The sequence below is a fragment of the Malus domestica genome, chromosome 15, assembly GCF_042453785.1.
Source record: "Malus domestica chromosome 15, GDT2T_hap1".
Classification (NCBI taxonomy): domain Eukaryota; kingdom Viridiplantae; phylum Streptophyta; class Magnoliopsida; order Rosales; family Rosaceae; genus Malus; species Malus domestica.
Genome location: NC_091675.1, coordinates 7,892,444 through 7,909,868, shown reverse-complemented (window position 1 = coordinate 7,909,868; position 17,425 = coordinate 7,892,444). Strand labels below are relative to the sequence as shown.

The 17,425-nt window shown below is 36.9% G+C and overlaps 1 protein-coding gene and 1 long non-coding RNA gene across 4 annotated transcripts; both read right to left on the bottom strand.

Annotated features, from left to right (window-relative positions):
* Positions 1–398: 398 nt before the first annotated feature.
* Positions 399–1,661, bottom strand: LOC103415488 (uncharacterized). The gene is made up of 2 exons (XR_011576278.1): positions 958–1,661; positions 399–862 (listed from the first exon to the last, which is right to left on the bottom strand). It is a non-coding gene; the product is annotated as an uncharacterized lncRNA (long non-coding RNA).
* Positions 1,662–14,469: 12,808 nt separating this feature from the next.
* LOC103456125 (uncharacterized) lies at positions 14,470–17,102 on the bottom strand. 3 transcript variants are annotated; one of them, XM_008395765.4, is made up of 4 exons: positions 16,511–17,102; positions 16,384–16,410; positions 16,018–16,044; positions 14,470–14,701 (listed from the first exon to the last, which is right to left on the bottom strand). In XM_008395765.4, exons 1-4 carry the CDS (start codon positions 16,903–16,905, stop codon positions 14,692–14,694), a joined length of 459 nt encoding a protein of 152 aa, XP_008393987.1. In that variant the 5' UTR covers positions 16,906–17,102; the 3' UTR covers positions 14,470–14,691. The 3 variants fall into 3 exon arrangements, with proteins under 3 accessions (XP_008393987.1, XP_017178218.1, XP_008393988.1); XM_017322729.3 differs by lacking the exon at positions 16,384–16,410 and having other exon boundaries at positions 16,511–17,099; XM_008395766.3 differs by lacking the exon at positions 16,018–16,044 and having other exon boundaries at positions 16,511–17,092.
* Between the last annotated feature and the right edge of the window lie 323 nt (positions 17,103–17,425).

Below are 17,425 nucleotides of genomic sequence, written 5' to 3'. Positions count from 1 at the left end.
ATGTAAATGGATAGAGACAGGGAAACAAACACAAGATGTATGTGGTTCATCCAAATTGGCTACGTCCACGGAATAGATGAGTTCTCATTAATTGTGATGGGTTTACACAAGTATATAAGTTGAAAGTCTCATTTATTGAGTACTAGTGAATAATTTAGTACAAAGAAATATTGTGGGAGAATGATCTCCTTTTATAGAAGAGAATTTCTAGCTTTGTTCTGACATTGACACGTGTCATGTTGTGATTGACTTCTGATGTTAACACGTGTTGTGCTATGATTGGCTTCTGATGTCGACACGTGTTGCACTGTGATTGGCCTCCTGGTTGGAGGGAAACTCTTCTGAGTCCTTGACGGTATAACGTTGACCGGTAATTAGTCATTTCTGGATTGATCAAGTATGGTACAAACAAATTTCATTGTTTACATAATTGAAATATATACACATATAATCCTTGTTTCATAAGGAAACAATAAAGAACACAAACATATATCCTTCCTAATAAAGAACTCCTAATATTTACACAATCTTTACATTCCCTTTTAATATTTACTCACGTTTTACAAATATAAATGGATCCGAAGCAGCTCTCGCAATCCGAGTGGCTGCCGTTCGGTCGCCTCTGGGTAGGTACTAATCAACTTTCTCTACGGAAAGTGATTTCCTCATATTTTGTAGCTGTTAGAATTCAAAATGAAGAAAATATGAAATTGTTTGATTGTTATAATGCCTTACATATACAATCCAGAACAACCAAGTAATCGACCTTGACGGATCGTTAGAAAACGACGTCAGAAAATTTCGAGAGAGATCGTAAGATCCAGCCACGCCGCAAAAGCTTCCTCCGATCCCGCAAGAAGGTCTTCAGAGGGTATTTTGACTTTATTATCTGCTTTCCATTTCAAATTGAATTCGGAAATTCGCATGTAAATTGAAAGGATTAATAGGAGAACGTACCGTACGTCTACAAAATAGCAACTCTCTGACAGGGAATAGATCTACACGCCGTTAGGACAACAATCGTGTACGCAACAAGAGCTAAAGAAACCAAACAGATGAAAGCGCGTCTCTGATACATTTTCGCAGCATCGTTCCTCAATATCTCTGCCGGCTGCTGCTGCCGCTCCAGCTGCTCATCGTGATCCGATGGGGAGAAAACCACAATCTGGAGGTGAACCAAATCTTCCTTAAGAAAATTGATCTCGTAATAACGTTGCGTGCGCTCCCATTTCGTTACGAAACTCTTGAAGGGGATGGCGAAGACGACGCAAATCAGACACGAGAGGCTGAACGGCGCCCACCAGAACTCGCACGGCATGCGGCTAACAGATTGGAATATGAGGCTTTGCAGGTAGACATAAGATCCGACCAACAGCATCGCCGTTGTTTCCAGACGCCTTACTGTTTGCTCTTGTTTTTCGCCGACGCCTTCCAGTTTCTTCCATGCGTTCTCCGCCCTGTCTAGTTCTTGACGGCGGATTATTCTTCTGTTTGGTGTGATGAGTGACGAATCATGGCAGTCCATAGCTAAAACTGATGATTTATTCCAGCAAAGAGGTGATCCTGCTGCCGGGGAGGATAAATATACAGTTGTTCAGGAGAAGGTTTGACGCTTGACCCCCAAAGTAACAGTAAAGGGTGGGACAATTTCCACCGAAATCGACAACCGCGCTCTAATCCATTTAATATAACGAAAATTAGCGAAAAGTTAAAAAAAAAATCTAATTTTAATGAAAAATAATAAATAAAAATATAGTAAATAATACTAAAATAAATTAAAATATAATTTTTTATTAAAAATAAACAATACAAAAAACGATTCGTTAAAACTCATTTTAATATAAAAAAAGAACCCTGAGCATCATTTCATTTGAAGTTACGGAGCCGACAAACTTCTTGGAGTAAGATTCGGTCCAATTTTTTATTTTTTTATTTTTATTAAGAGTCTATAGATTTTTGAGAAAGTTTTCTTATCATCTCTCCTTTCTTCAGGAAAAGGTTCGACACGACTCCATAAATAAAAGTAAAGGTTGGGACAACTTCCAGGAAATGGACAACCCGTGAAACTTCCGCAAACTTCTTTCCTTTACTTTGCTTACGCGTGGTAGCAGAAATTTTTCTAGCGTGTAAACTGTCACTTGAATTATTAGTTCAATTGAAATTGACCTAAATTATTCTTTTAAAAATTAACCCTTAAACTATTTAAAATTAACCGATTAATCCATTGTCGGTAAAGTTCATCAACTATCTCGTCAAATTCAAGGGTAAATTAGTGTTCCATCGTCAATTTTTACTTGTGAACTATAATGTCATCTGACCCAGATTATCTCCCCATCCCAGGGTGCGTTTGTACCAGGACGGAACATTGCTGATAATGCCATCCTCGCGTCTGAGATTTCCAACCAATTATTACGGCGTCAGCAGGGAAAAGAATGGTCTTTTGTTTCTCAAACTGGACATCAGTAAAACTTATGACCGTATCGAGTGGAACTACCTTAGGGGGATCCTTTCCAAAATGGGGTTTCCTAATCGATAGGTTGAGCTCTTGATGGCTTGCGTCTCCTTGTTTCGTACTCATTCATCGTCAACGGGTGTCCGCGTGGCTTTCTTCGCCCTTTTTGCGGCCTTCGTCAGGGTCCTTTCTCCCTATCTCTTCCTCCTCTGTGCGGAAGGACTGTCGGCTCTAATGGCTAATTTGGAACGGGATGGTTTAACCCGGGGTATCTCTCTCTGCCATGGTGCTCCGTCGGTTAACCACCTCTTGTTCGCCGACGACAGCTTGCTATTCTGCCGTGCTAGGGAAGATGAATGCCGACAAATCTCAAATGTTCTCCATGCACATGAACAAGCATCTGGGCAGAAAGTCAACCTCCTAAATAGTCAGGTTTGTTTCAGCAGGAATGTTAAGGCCCCAATCAAAATCCGCATCGCCCAGTTACTTGGGGTAAGTGTGTGAGCAGACATGACAAATATTTGGGGACGCCTATTCTCGTGGAACGAAATCGAAGCAATTGTTTTGGGTATATTAAAGAAAGGCTATGGAAACGTCTTCAAAGCTGGAAAGGTAAGCTTCTCAGCGCTGCCGGCAAAGAAATCTTGGCGAAAACTGTTGCTCAGGCCATCCCCCTTTATACGATGGGATGTTTCTTGCTCCCGAAGTCCTTTTGTGATGATTTGAACAAGCTTATTTCTTCTTATTGGTGGAACGGGAATGACGGGAGAATCGGATCCAATGGAGCTCGTGGAACAATTTGTGTTCTCCAAAATCGGAAGGTGGACTTGGGTTTGGAAATCTGTATACGTTTAATATGAGTATGCTCGCTAAACAGGGTTGGCGGATTCTCGGAGCCAAATTCTTTGGTGGCTTATGTCCTTAAAGCTAAATACTTTCCAACATGCTTCTTCATGGAAGCTCAGGTTAGCTCGGATGCCTCATTCTGTTGAAAGAGTATTTGCGCCGCTAGGAAGATTTTGTTGGTTATTTTAATTATTTTAATAATATTTTATTTTAAAGATTTCGAACTTATTATTATTTTATTTTATTTATTTATAATATTTAAGAGTTGTGTTTTATTTGAAAAGTCATATTTCTTTTAAAAGGGTATGAGGAGTTCTTTAAATATGAAACCTCAGACAGAAAACAATATACGCTTAAAACTTTTCTGTCTTATCAATTCTCATATCTCTGTCAGTCTATTTACATTCCTACTTCATAATTCTTGGGCAATTGATCACTACTTGGCAATCCCGTCTGCCGTTGACGTGCATATAGGATCAGACATCCTGTGAGGCTTTGTGTTGTATCTTGGAGTTGTAGGCACCACCATAACCTGCATGTAGGAAGGCGTCTACGGCTTTAGAGCAGCGACATCGCGCCTCTCTTTGGTTCACAGGCCAGATTTTCTTATTCTTTTTTTCCCAATTTAAATTTCATAAGTTTGATAGTGATTATACATTTGATTTGATATATTTGATCATATAAATAATTGGTATATTTCTGTAATATATCACAATCTAAATCCGTATCCATGTGATAATATAATTGCAAACTTTACAATCTATTTTTACAATACCTTGAAAGCCCTAAAAATTGTAGTTTTTCCTGTGTTGAAAGTGAAATTTTTTAGGGTTCTGTCGTTCATACACTTTTGACTCTCTGCATTCTTATTATTAATTTTTGTTTCGGGTCCTGTCGTTGTTTTTTAACTCAGTGCATTTGTTTTATTCATCCCTGTCATTGAATTGTCTGAGAAGGCTTAATTTATTGTGTCCTGTCATTGAATTGACAAAGAAGACAAACCTTGCCTTTAATTCATTGTCTTTTGGACTCTTTGCATTCTCTTTATTTTTTTTATTTTTTATTTTGTAGTACCAAAACATTTTAATATTGCAAATCTGTCAACTTTGTCTGGGGTTGATAATCTTGGTAAACCACAATTAATAATTAAATATTACTTGTGTACTGTGATTTGCATACAATTGCATTAGTGTGTGATTTTTCAGTATCAAATAATTATTAAAAGCCAAGATCACGTTCATTGCATCATTGGAACCCGTGCATCTTTGAAAATCCTAATAATTAACTGCAAGTAGTTATTAAATATTGAACAGTCATCAATTTACAGTACAATTGAATAGTTTTGGAACAGACGTGATTGGACTACAATTGCATACTGACATTGGTTGGTTGTTTTATGCTTTAATTAAATCTGAACGAGATTATTACAATTTGACTACATTTGCATACTGATATTTGTGAATTTTTTTATGCTTTAATTAAATCTGTGCATGATTAATTGATCTGTGATTATTAAACAGTTTTAATTTCTACATGTGTTGAAACTTTTGAGTGACAAACTATTTTAATTTCTACAGTATTATAGCAATCTTATATCTCTCTCTTGTTATTAGTCAGTATTACATAACAAATGGCAAGCCTAGAAGAAGTCAATAGTGTTAAGCCTGAAAAATTTAGTGGGCATAATTTTCGTAGGTGGCAAAAACAAGTGAAATATTGGCTAACTGTCTTAGGACTTGTATCTGCACTTGAAGAAACTCAATCAAACAAAGGTTCCTCTTCTAAAGAGTCATCTTCTAAACTAACCCCTGAACTCATAGAATACCATTGTCACAATAGAATCTTAAGTGCCATTTCTGATCATCTCTATGATGTGTATCATGCTACTACATCTACCGCCAAAGAACTTTGGGAGGTTTTAGAAGCGAAATATGGAATTGTAGATGCTGGGATGGATAGGTTCACGGTCTCAAACTTTAATGATTATAAGATGGTAAATAATAAGTCTGTGGGGGAACAAATACATGAGTATCAAGAGCTATTAAGAGGTGTTGAAAAGAAAGGAACGAAGTTTAGTGAGGACTTTAAAGTCTCATGCCTTATTGATAAATTGCCTCAATCTTGGAATGACTATACTAGAACCTTAAGGCATAAACAAGGAGAATTTACTTTGGTTCAAGTCATAAATTCAATTAGGATCGAAGAGAAGCATAGGTCAAGCCAAAAGAAGGAAACCGAAAGACAAACAACTGTGAACTTAGTTGAGAATGACACCAACAAATATGAAAAAACAAAACCAAGTTCACCATAAATAATAAGAGGAATTTAAAACCTAGAAGAACAAATTTTAAATTCAAATCACCCAACCAAAATAAGAACTTTCACAAGACTAAGGATCAGGGGAGAGAGAAGGGGGTTTTCTTTGTTTGCGGAAGAGCCAATCATAAGGCTAAGGATTGCTTCTACAAGAAGACTGAGGAGAACAAGTATAAGTCAAATCATAATGGTCTAAAAGCCCAAGTGAATATGCTGATGGAGCAACAATCTTCTCAACCACATTTTAAGTATGATTCCTTTGTCAATTTTACTTATGAAAATAAGGATTGGTGGGTAGATTCTAGAGCTAACATACATGTCTGTTTTGATCGTGAATTTTTTAAAACCTATCAAAAATCAGGTGGAGGATGTATAACTCTAGGAAATGACTCAATGTCGCAAGTGCTTGGAATTGGAGACATTGAACTAAAGATGACATCTGGAAATGTCTTAATTTTGAAGGACGTGCGACATGTACCTGATATTAGAAGAAATTTAATTAGTGGATCATGCTTAGTAAAGCAAGGCTACAAAGTTATAATGGAATCAAATAAGGTTGTAATAACCAAGAATAATGTATTTATTGGAAAAGGTTTTATCAGTAAATGATTATTTAAGTTAAGTGTTTCTTCCGAGTGCAATAATATTCCAAAAGTTCTTAATGTTGAATCTAGTAATGTTTGGCATGGACGTTTGGGACATGTAAACTTGTTCAAAATTAAGAAAATGATGGATTTGGATCTAGTCCCAAAGTCAAACATGAATCTCAAGCATAAGTGTGAAATTTGTTACAAACAAAACAACCCAAGAAACCTTTTAAGTCCGTCGAAAGAAATACCCAAATTTTAGAGCTTATACATAGTGATGTTTGTGACTTAAATAGATTACCTACTAGAGCTGGTAATAAGTATTTTGTCACATTTATAGATGATTGTTCGAAGTGTTGTTATATTTATTTGATAAAGACTAAGGATGAAGTCTTTGGTAAATTCAAGATTTACAAGACAGAAGTGGAAAATCAATTAGAGAAAAGGATAAAAAGACTAAGGTCTAATAGAGATGGTGAGTACACTCTTACCGATCTTAGTGTTTTTTGTGAAGAGCATGGTATTATACATGAAGTAACATCACCTTATTCTCCACAATCAAATGGAGTTGCAGAAAGGAAGAATATGACTTTATTGGACATGGTGAAAGCAATGCTTTTGAGTTCTGGATTACCGGAAAATTTGTGGGGGGAAGCAATTTTGACTGCATGTTTTATATTAAATAGAGTAATCATTAAAGACAACACTACTGCTCCATATGAAATGTGGAAAAAGAGAACACCAAATCTCCAAGTCTTGAAAGTGTGGGGGTGTTTGGCTAAAGTTGCAATCCCAGAATCTAAGAGAAAGAAGATAGGACCTAAAACCGTGGATACTGTTTTCTTAGGTTATGCTCATAATAGTAGTGCCAATAGATTTCTAGTCATCAACTTTGAAATAAATGAAATTTTGAATAACACTATATTGGAGTCTAGGGATGCAACATATTTTGAAGACATATTTCCTTTCAAGACTAGAATGCAAAAGCAAGTGGTAGATAGATCATGCACTAGTACTGATAAAGCCTCCACAAGTATTAGCCATCAAGTAACAATGAAGAAGAACCTCTAGCTGAACTTAGAATGAGTAAAAGACCTAGAGTGGAGAAGAACTTTGGTGATGATTTTTATACTTTTCTAATTGAAAGTGATCTAACAACATATAAGGAAGCCATGATCTCCGTCGATGCTCCATTTTGGAAAGAAGCTATGAATAGTAAAGTTGAGTCTATTTTACAAAACAACACTTGGGAGTTAACGGATTTACCACCCGGTACTACACCAATTGGTTGTAAGTGGGTATTTAGGAAGAAACTGAAGCCTGATGGAAGTATAGACAAGTACAAAGCTAGGCTAGTAGCCAAGGGATTCACTCAAAAGAAATGAATTGATTATTTTGACACTTACTCTCCTGTGTTTAGGATTACCACAATTAAGATCCTCATAACATTAGCTTCTATACAGAATTTAGTAGTACATCAAATGGATGTTAAAACAACATTTTTGAATGGAGACTTAGATGAAGAAATTTACATGGAGCAACCCGAAGAATTTATAGTGAAAGGCCAAGAACATAAAGTGTGTAAGTTGGTTAAATCACTATATGGACTCAAGCAAGCTCCTAAGCAATGGCATGAGAAGTTTGATAAAGTCATTTTAGAATATGATTTTGAAATTAATGAGCATGAAAAGTGTGTCTACTATAAGGAATGCAATGGACAGTGTGTTATTTTATGTCTTTACGTTGATGATATATTACAATTTGGAACAAGTCTGGAAATTGTGAAAAATGTAAAGTCTTATCTGTCAAAGAGATTTGATATGAAGGATCTAGGAGAAGCCAATATTATTTTGGGAATGAAAGTAGAAAGAACACAAGCAGGTTAAACCAAGCTAGTTCAATTGAGAAAATGCTTAAAAAGTTCAATTTTTTCAATTGCAATCCTGTATCGACACCATATGAACCAAGTGTGAGCTTACTTAAAAATAGTGGTGAACCCGTGTGTCAACTCGAGTATTCTCAAATGATTGGGTCTTTGATGTATATGGCAAATAAAACTAGACCCGATATAGCTTATGCGGTTGGAAGGCTAAGTAGATACATTCATAATCCAAGTAAAGAACACTGGAATGCGTTAAGGCGAGTGTTTAAGTATCTAAGAGGAACTATGGATTATTCTATACACTATAAAAGATTTCCTTATGTAGTAGAAGGGTATAGTGATGCAAATTGGATCACTGATAGCTCCGAAGTGAAATCCACTTCAGGTTATGTATTTTTATTGGGATGAGCAGCTATATCTTGGGGATCTAAGAAACAAAGAATAATTTCTAGAAGTACAATGGAATCTGAACTTATAGCTCTTGATACTGCATGTATAGAGGCTGAATGGATTAAGAATTTTTTGCTTGATATCCCATTGGTGACCAAGCCTATACCTGCCATCTCCATACATTGTGATAATAAGGCTGTGATAGATTTAGTGAGATAGACACATACAAATAAGAAATTAAATAAGTTGTTTCTTTGGACTATGTGAAGTTGGAAAAGAACATTGCCGATCAATTAACCAAAGGTCTATCTAGGAATGGAGTCCTAGATTTGTCAAGGGGGATGGGCTTAAACCCATAAGGAAGTCACCTAGGGAAGAAACCCAACCTTTGTGATTGGAGATCCCATGAAGAAGGTCCAATGGGTAGAAACAATCCATAATGCGTGACTTATATTTCAGCACTTTAAAATAGGAGATTTGAAATAAAATTCCCTGCTCATCCCTATGACATTTGTGCTGATGATATGTGATGTTAAGGAAAGACATTGTCTTGAATGAGTTCCAAGGCGGGCAATCTCCCGCAGAGTACAGGTCATATGTACTCTTGGAGGACTCACCTAAGTGAGAGTAGTCGTGAGGCCGTGACTGTGAGAATTGGGTTGTTCTCTAAAAACACTCATGAGAATCAAGATTAAGCACAAGGCCATTAATAGTGCTAACCCGCGCTAAGTTTTTTATCAATACTATGTGTGTCATATGTTGTAATCTGAATTAGAGGAATCTAGTTCAAGACTTAGTTCACTATGATTCCTTCAGATGAAAACTATGAATACTAAGTGTAGGTTCAAGTCCAAAAGACACCCACACCCATTGCATGGTATACAAATTGCCCAAACTTCCGTTTCTTCAATTGTGTCTATTTTATTCCTCATAAAGTTTTGAATCTTGTGGAGGATTGTTGGTTATTTTAATTATTTTAATAATATTTTATTTTAAAGATTCCAAACTTATTATTATTTTATTTTATTTATTTATAATATTTAAGAGTTGTGTTTTATTTGAAAAGTCATATTCCTTTTAAAAGGGTATGAGGAGTTCTTTAAATATGAAACCTCAGACAGAAAACAATATACGCTTAAAACTTTTATGTCTTCCTCAATTCTCATATCTCTGTCAGTCTATTTACATTCTTACTTCATAATTCTTGGGCAATTGATCACTACTTGGCAATCCCGTCTGCCGTTGACGTGCATATTGGATCAGACATCCTGTGAGGCTTTGGGTTGTATCTTGGAGTTGTAGGCACCACCATAACCTGCACGTAGGGAGGCGTCTACGACTTTAGGGCAGCGACATCGCACCTCTCTTTGGTTCACAGGCCAGATTTTCTTATTCCTTTTTCCCAATTTAAATTTCATAAGTTTGATAGTGATTATACATTTGATTTGATATATTTGATCATATAAATAATTGGTATATTTCTGCAATATATTTCACAGATTTTCACTTTGGGTCTTTGTTGGTGAGGGCTCTAGGATCAAAATCTGGGAGGACCCCTGGATTCCTTTGCTAGCGACCTTCAAGCCGCATGAGCAATTAAGAAAATGCCCCTCGCAAATAAATGAAATTCGCCAATCAGCTCTCAACAAATATGAATGTCGATAGAAAAATAAACACCTAATGCCTCCTAAAAAAAGGTTGTTTTAATCCTCTCACACGCACGTGTTGTTTCACTATTGCATGAGAACAACTGGCACAATATATATTTCGAACCGCTTAGCGCTCGTGATTAAAAAAATAGGATAAAGTACAAAAAACTACCTCAACTATTGATGTCACGACACTTTCATACCTTATCTTTTAAAATTGACAATGTCATACCTCATCTTTAAAATTTGTGCCAATATCATACCTCTGTCAGTTTTTCTGTTAATTTTTCCGTTAAATGCTGACGTGGCTACATGCAGGATCCACTCACTAATAATTAAATATATTTTTAGTAAGTAAAAATTAAAAAAATAATTTTTTTTAAACTCTCTCTCTCCCTTCTCTCTCCCATTTTTAATAGAAAGTCGTCCCTCCCCCTCTCTCTCTTCCCCATCTTCCTGCAACCCAGAAAGAAGAAGAAAGATGAGGAAGAAGAAGAAGAAAAAAGAAAAGAAAAAAAAATCCAAACCAAACCCAGTTTGTCCCCCTCTTACCACCACAAACCCACCTTCTTGCAACCCAGAAAGAAGAAGGATGAGGAAGAGAAGAAGAAGAAGAAAAGAAATTAAAAAAAAAAAAAAAACCCCAACCCGCTCCCCCAACCCAGAAAGAAGAAGAAGGAGGAAGAAGAAGAAGAAAAAAAAGAAAAAAAAATGGAAACCGAGTTCGTCCGTCTCCCCTCCCCCCACCCAACCTGAAGAAGAAGAAGAGAGAGAAGGGAAAAAAAAAAGGTTTGTTCCCCCCCACCCAACCTGCTGAAGAAGAAGAAGAGAGAAGGAAAAAAAAAAGGACACCCAGCTCGTCCCCCCCCAACCTGCAGAAGACGAAGAAAAGAGAGAAGGAAAAAAAAAAGGACACCCAGTTCTTCCATCCTGCCCCCCATCCCCACATACCCACCCTCTTCCCTCCACATCCATTCCCCCCATTTTCTCCGCGCCCAAGTTCTCAACCTTCGAAGGTTTCCTGATTCCACCTCAACGAGATCTGGGGTTTTTTTTTTTTTTGGGTTGCAGGTAGTGGGTGCGAAGTTGGGTGCAGAGGGTGGGTGGGAAGGTAGGGAGGTTGGGTGCAGGGAGAATAGGGGGTGGGGAGCGGGGAAGACAAATTAGTTTTTTTTTTTCTCTTCTTTTTTTCTAGGTTGAAGTTGCATGAAGGGGGAAGAAGAAGAAGATGGGGAGAAGAGAGAGAAGGGGGGAAGGGAACGAACTGATTGTTGGTTTTTTTTTTTTTTAACTTTTCTTTATTATTTTAATATTTAAAAAAATATTAAATGATTTTTTTTAGTTTTTAATCATTTTTTAATAGAAAATGGGCTCCGGATCAAACCACGTCAGCACTTAATAGAAAAATTAACAAAAAAAATGACGGAGGTATGACATTGGCACAAATTCTAAGGATGAGGTATAACATTGTCAATTTTAAAAAATGAGATATGAAAGTGTCGCGACACCAATAGTTGAGGTAATTTTTTGTACTTTACCCAAAAAAAAATCTCTTGCACGACCATGATTTGATAATGGCACCATCACATTACAAGTAGACTTTATGTTTTTGTATGTACATATTGTTCATCTTTTTGTTTTGGATCAATGTATCGTAATATACCATCACTTGGTTATGATAACTTGAAAAAATGTGACTTACACCATACAATTAAACATTAATGTTATTTTCGTTTACATATTTATCAACAAATTTGTTACGCTCTAAAGATGTCTTGTGTTAGTTGTTTTTCATTGTAATTCTTGCTTTAGTCGTTTTCAATTTGTTCAGTGAGGCATTTTGACAATTACAAGGAAAAACAACTAATGCCAGACATCTTTAAGAGCGCATAGCACCAGTGATTTAAGAAAGGCATTTCGCATGCACGTGAGTATGATGGTGTTGATGATATACAATGTTCAATGACTGAACCCTAATGCCCTATTCTATAGCAAAAATGAGTCATAATTATTCAATAGGTACACACAACACATTGAAAGAATACATTTTAACGTTCTGAATTAGCGAGCTTTCTAGAGGGAGTACATATACGAATGCTCTTGGTGACCTTCATTTAATTTCTTATTATTAATATGATCTCTTTTGGAACTTTTGACAACCGTCTCACGCAAACATATAATCTTTAGGGTCGTGCAGGACCAATGAATTAAAAAAAAAAAAAAACTAATGTAAATAACGTGAAAACTTTAAATTTTTATGATAAAGATAAAATAAAAGGTAAAGTGAATAGTAGCAGGTTTGACTTTTTAGTGTAAAAATGTGATTTTTCGTTAAAGTGAACAGTACCATGGACTTTTCGTTAAAACTCCCTTAAAAAAAAAACAAAGAGGATCCTCGTTGTATCATTTTCCTAGGAATCCTAGGGATCCTGTGATCTCACCTATTCATCGTACATCGTGCGGTTATAATTTATTTCAAAATTTAAAATTAAATATGAATAGTACCTAAAGAAAACTGACCATACAATATACGATAGACAGATAAGATCACGAGATCCCTAAGAAAAGAATCTGCCTCTCGCACGCACCCACTCACGTGCGGAGGGGCTAATATTCTTTCTACTTAGCTCTCTTTTTTCAATTTCATCCCTAACCAGATATTAAGATTACAAATTTGTCGAACGATTTCATATTTATTTTCTCGTCTTTAGCAAACGTGATAATAGAAAATTGTATTTCTCATCGCCTACAAAATATAGAAAATCATTTTTCATTAATTTATGGGTAAATTACATTTTAATCTTTCATGTTTGAGGTCGATTTCAATTCCTTACATCATCTTTAAAACATTTACTTATCATTTTATTTCAATTTCATGCATCCGTTAGAAAATCTGTTAAGTAAACTGTTAAGTGATAACGTGGCAAATATAAGGTTCCCATGTGTGCTGACATGGCTGCCACATTTGTGCTACGTGACTAAAAACTTAATTTAAAAAATTAAAAAATTAAAAAAATTATTTAAAGAAAAGTTAAAAAAGAAAAAAAAAAAACAAAACCTAGATCCCCTTCCTCCCCTTCTTCCCCGGCCGTGCCCACCCTCCATCACCCACCCCTTCCCCCATCCCCATCACCCGCAGCCACTTCCCTCTCCACTGCGCCTCCATCTCCGACGAGAACCTCCCCGCCAAGATCTTCCCCCAGTACACGGGCAAAACTCGCCGGCAAAGTAGCTCCGTGTCGGAGCTCGTCGAATCGACGTTTGGGGTTCCTTTTTCTCCAAACTGACGTCAGAGATGAGTTCAAGGGGAAAAAGAGATTTTAATGGCGGTGTTGGTGGTCTGAAATTCGTCGGAGATGGTGGTGGTCTTCATTGACCCGATCGATCGGGGTTTTCTTCGAGTAAGGGAGAGTGTTAAGAGAGAATGAGATAGTTGGGGAGAGAGAGTGGTGCGAGAGAAAGAGAGTTGGGGGGTGGGAGAAGTGGTGGGTGATGGGGGAAGGAACATGAAGAATTGAAGGATATGTGGAACCATGAGACGAACTGGATGCAAGTAAAAACTTCACGGCAGAGATATGACATCAGAGCTCGAGAGGCGCTTTTGTTGGAAATGATGCATGAAAAATCAGTAACCAGACGTCTCGACGCACCGAAGCAAATCGAGAATCCATGGCCTCTGTGCTTGGCATACAGGGCCAGATATGGGTATACTGCAAATAAAGCTTTGAAATATCGCTAATAAGAACTAAAATCCTTTTATAGATCCACATTATCAAAACACTGAATTTTGCAAGATTACACTTCTTCACGATGCGATTAAATATTTGAAAACAGATTCTTCCAACTCAAGACTTCCAATACCGGCTTTCCAATATCGTTATACCCCGTAAAACAGCACAAGGAATTTAACGACTCCTGCAATCCAAACTCACAAATAAAATTCTAAATTAATAAAAAAATCCATTCTAATCCCTAATTAACTATTGGGTTCTGGCAAGTTCTAATCCCCTTTGCCTGTTCTAATCTTGGCGTGTTGGTGAAAAAAGGGAATTTGGGAGAATACAACAGCAGCCACCATTTTTACGACCATTTTTTCCAAGGTGAAGTGACTCACCCTAAACCCTAATTCCTTATATTGGCAAGTTCTAATCTTTCCACAGAGGACACCCCACCAGTCTCATGCTCTCTTAGGCAAGTACTTATGCTGCGTGCGTCGTTTGGTGTGCAGTAGGTCATGAATGCAGTTTAATATCAGCCATAAGATTTTATTAAAAATGATCTAACGGCTCTGTATGTGATTTCCAATTTTTTCAAAATACTACGAAATCCATCCATGAAAGAAGTCCATGCAAATCAATAAAAATCTATTATATAATCCATATAAATCTATCAAAATCTATATACAATTCTAGAGTTTTCTAAACTCTTTTGAAATCTGCCACCTAAAAAAGTACATTAAAATCCTCTGAAATCTAAATTAACTACACCCCCTAAATCAGATTCTTCCAACTCAGACTTCTAATACCAGCTTTCCAATATCGTTATACCCCGTAAAACAGCACAAGGACTTCAGCGACTCCTGCAATCCAAACCAGAAAAGAAACCATGTAAGAAAATCATCCAACACACAAATCACCAAAATTGAAAAGTTAAATGAACAAAAACACATTTTGCGACTAAAGCCATTTCCACCAAACTCAGTTCACATAAAACCATAAAGTGGGTCAGGGAAATCCCAGTCAACAAAGTGATGCACTACAGTAAATACTCTCAATTTGTATGTGGTTAAGGAGCTGTGTGACATTTAGACGGGCCATGGTTGTGGCTATTTTGGAGTGTCGCTGATAAGTAATGTGGCTGAACTGCATTGGCAAAATTCACTAGACCAATGTATAGGGCTGGTAACAAACTGAGGGACTTCAAAGTACCAAGGGATTGCGAAGTGATGGTATTTAAAGTAATAGAAGCATTATACAGCTACTTGTTTGGGCAACCTGCTCACTAAAGTGCAACTAAATCATGGATTTGCAAGTTTAATCTCAAGGTTCACATCAAACCGTAACTGGCATAAGAAATATACAACAATCCGAACCAGCCATTGCTAAAGACATACAAGAAAATAACAAAATCCAAATATGCAAATACGATTTCCATTTCCAATCAAGCTTATATTTATCTAACTTCCTCAGCAACAAAACAAAACGCCCATTTCTCAAAGTGGAAACGGTTTTCGTCATTCAAGAACAATAGATGCACTAAAATTGGGCAAAAGGAACACAATGGAGGTTGCGAAACAAAGTGATGCAGGGAAATTGAAAGGTTGGCCACATCCGCTGAAGACCAGAGAGTGAAGAGGAGGAGCCATTCGATGAAGACCCAGAGAAAGACGAGACAAGGAAGAAAGGAAGATAGAATAGTGGACTTGTTTCAATGGAGTGAACAAGACTGTATGACAATAAAGAGAAAATTCCTTTTACTAATGCACATATAGAAGACCTACCGAATTATACAAAATTTGGGAACTGTTCTCACCGGAAAATAATATTATCTTAGAATACAAATGACCACTTTTAAATACTACAGGTTTCAATACAACTGGAAATATCAAAGCAGAAGCTGTTAATTCGAAAAGAAGAGCTTTCCCTAGTTGCTATACCTCAAAAAACCACAAATAATGTCAACAATCCTGCAATCTAAATCAGAACAGAGACACAAATCACCAAGACTGAAAAAACTAACAAAAAATCCTAAATTTGCGCAGCACAGATCAGAAAACAACAAAACCAAAGTGCAAAGTCGAAACACCAAATCAAAGTAGAAAATCAAAACACAGAATCAGAGTAAAAATCAAAACTTGCTAAGCACCGATTATTCGGAAAGGAAAGAGATATGTACCGGTTTCCTCCAAGACAGGCGGAGAACCTAAGAAGCAAAACACATACAATTTAGGTCATGAATCGATAAGACATCATCGCGAATATAGTTTGAGTATAATAAGCTCTCGGAAAATTCCTTTTACTAATGCACATATAGAAGACATACCGAATTATACAAAATTTGGGAACTGTTCTCACCGGAAAATAATATTATCTCAGAAAAAACAAACAAAAAAATCCTAAATTTGCGCAGCAGATCAGAAAACAACAAAACCAAAGTGCAAAATCGAAACACCAAATCAAAGTAGAAAATCAAAACACAGAGTCAGAGTAAAAAGCAAAACTTGCTAAGCACAGATTATTCGGAAAGGAAAGAGATATGTACCGGTTTCCTCCAAGACAGGCGGAGAACCTAACAAGCAAAACACATACAATTTAGGTCATGAATCGATACGATATCATCGCAAATATAGTTTGAGTATAAGCTCTCAGAAAGTTTAATTAATGTTCACCTCAAGCGGCGGAGATCGGAGATCTCTACCGAGTCGTTTGTCAGTTCCCCTTCCACTATCCGGAATGTGACCTTCCCGTGCCGAGCAAAATGGTTTGCCGACAAGACCTTTTTCGCTCGTTCGCCGCTGGCAAGCACGGGAGTGACATGAATGCTTCGGTGCACTTTAGAAATCGAGCTTCGTTTTATGAACTGGCGGCCCTTGATCATTCTCCTCTCCCCAGGTCCGAGCCTAAGAATCTCTGTGCCCTGCGTTTCATTGCCCTCCACCTCCGTCATCGCAAGCTCCACGCCCGGATCCGTATCGTTCACAACCTCTACCGCTCGACAAAGGACACCACCCATCGAAAATTCGATGTTCCCCAACCGTCGCCGTCGCCGTCGCCGTATCTCCATTTGAGTGGTTTTTTATAATAGGTTAATCCCTATGAGAAAATGCGACGTGGAGAAGAGAAGCCTCAGCCCTCCACATTCATATAGCATGGATATTGCGGGGAAGTTTCCTTTCCTTCCTACACACACCGCGCGGAATCTTCTTGCCATAAAACAACAGGAACATAATTAGAAGTAGCAGTCCCTCTTCAGAAATAGTTCTAAGATCCCGTTTGGGATTGAGGGGAAATTTGGAAAAATAATCAAATTTTAGACCCCATATAGAATTATAGCCACCATATTAATTTTATGATAATTATAACCAAAATTTGATGTAAAAGTACTAATATACCCTTAATATTAGGGTTTCTCACAACAACCAAAACAAACCTTTAAACTATCCTAAAATGAGAAATTAATCTTCATCACTTTTTTGTTTTCACTATTCACTTTGCATATGCAATTTCGTATTCTTTCTTCATCCACTGGAAAAATATATTGGAATGTATGCAATTTAGTCAGTGAAACACTAAATCGAAGTATC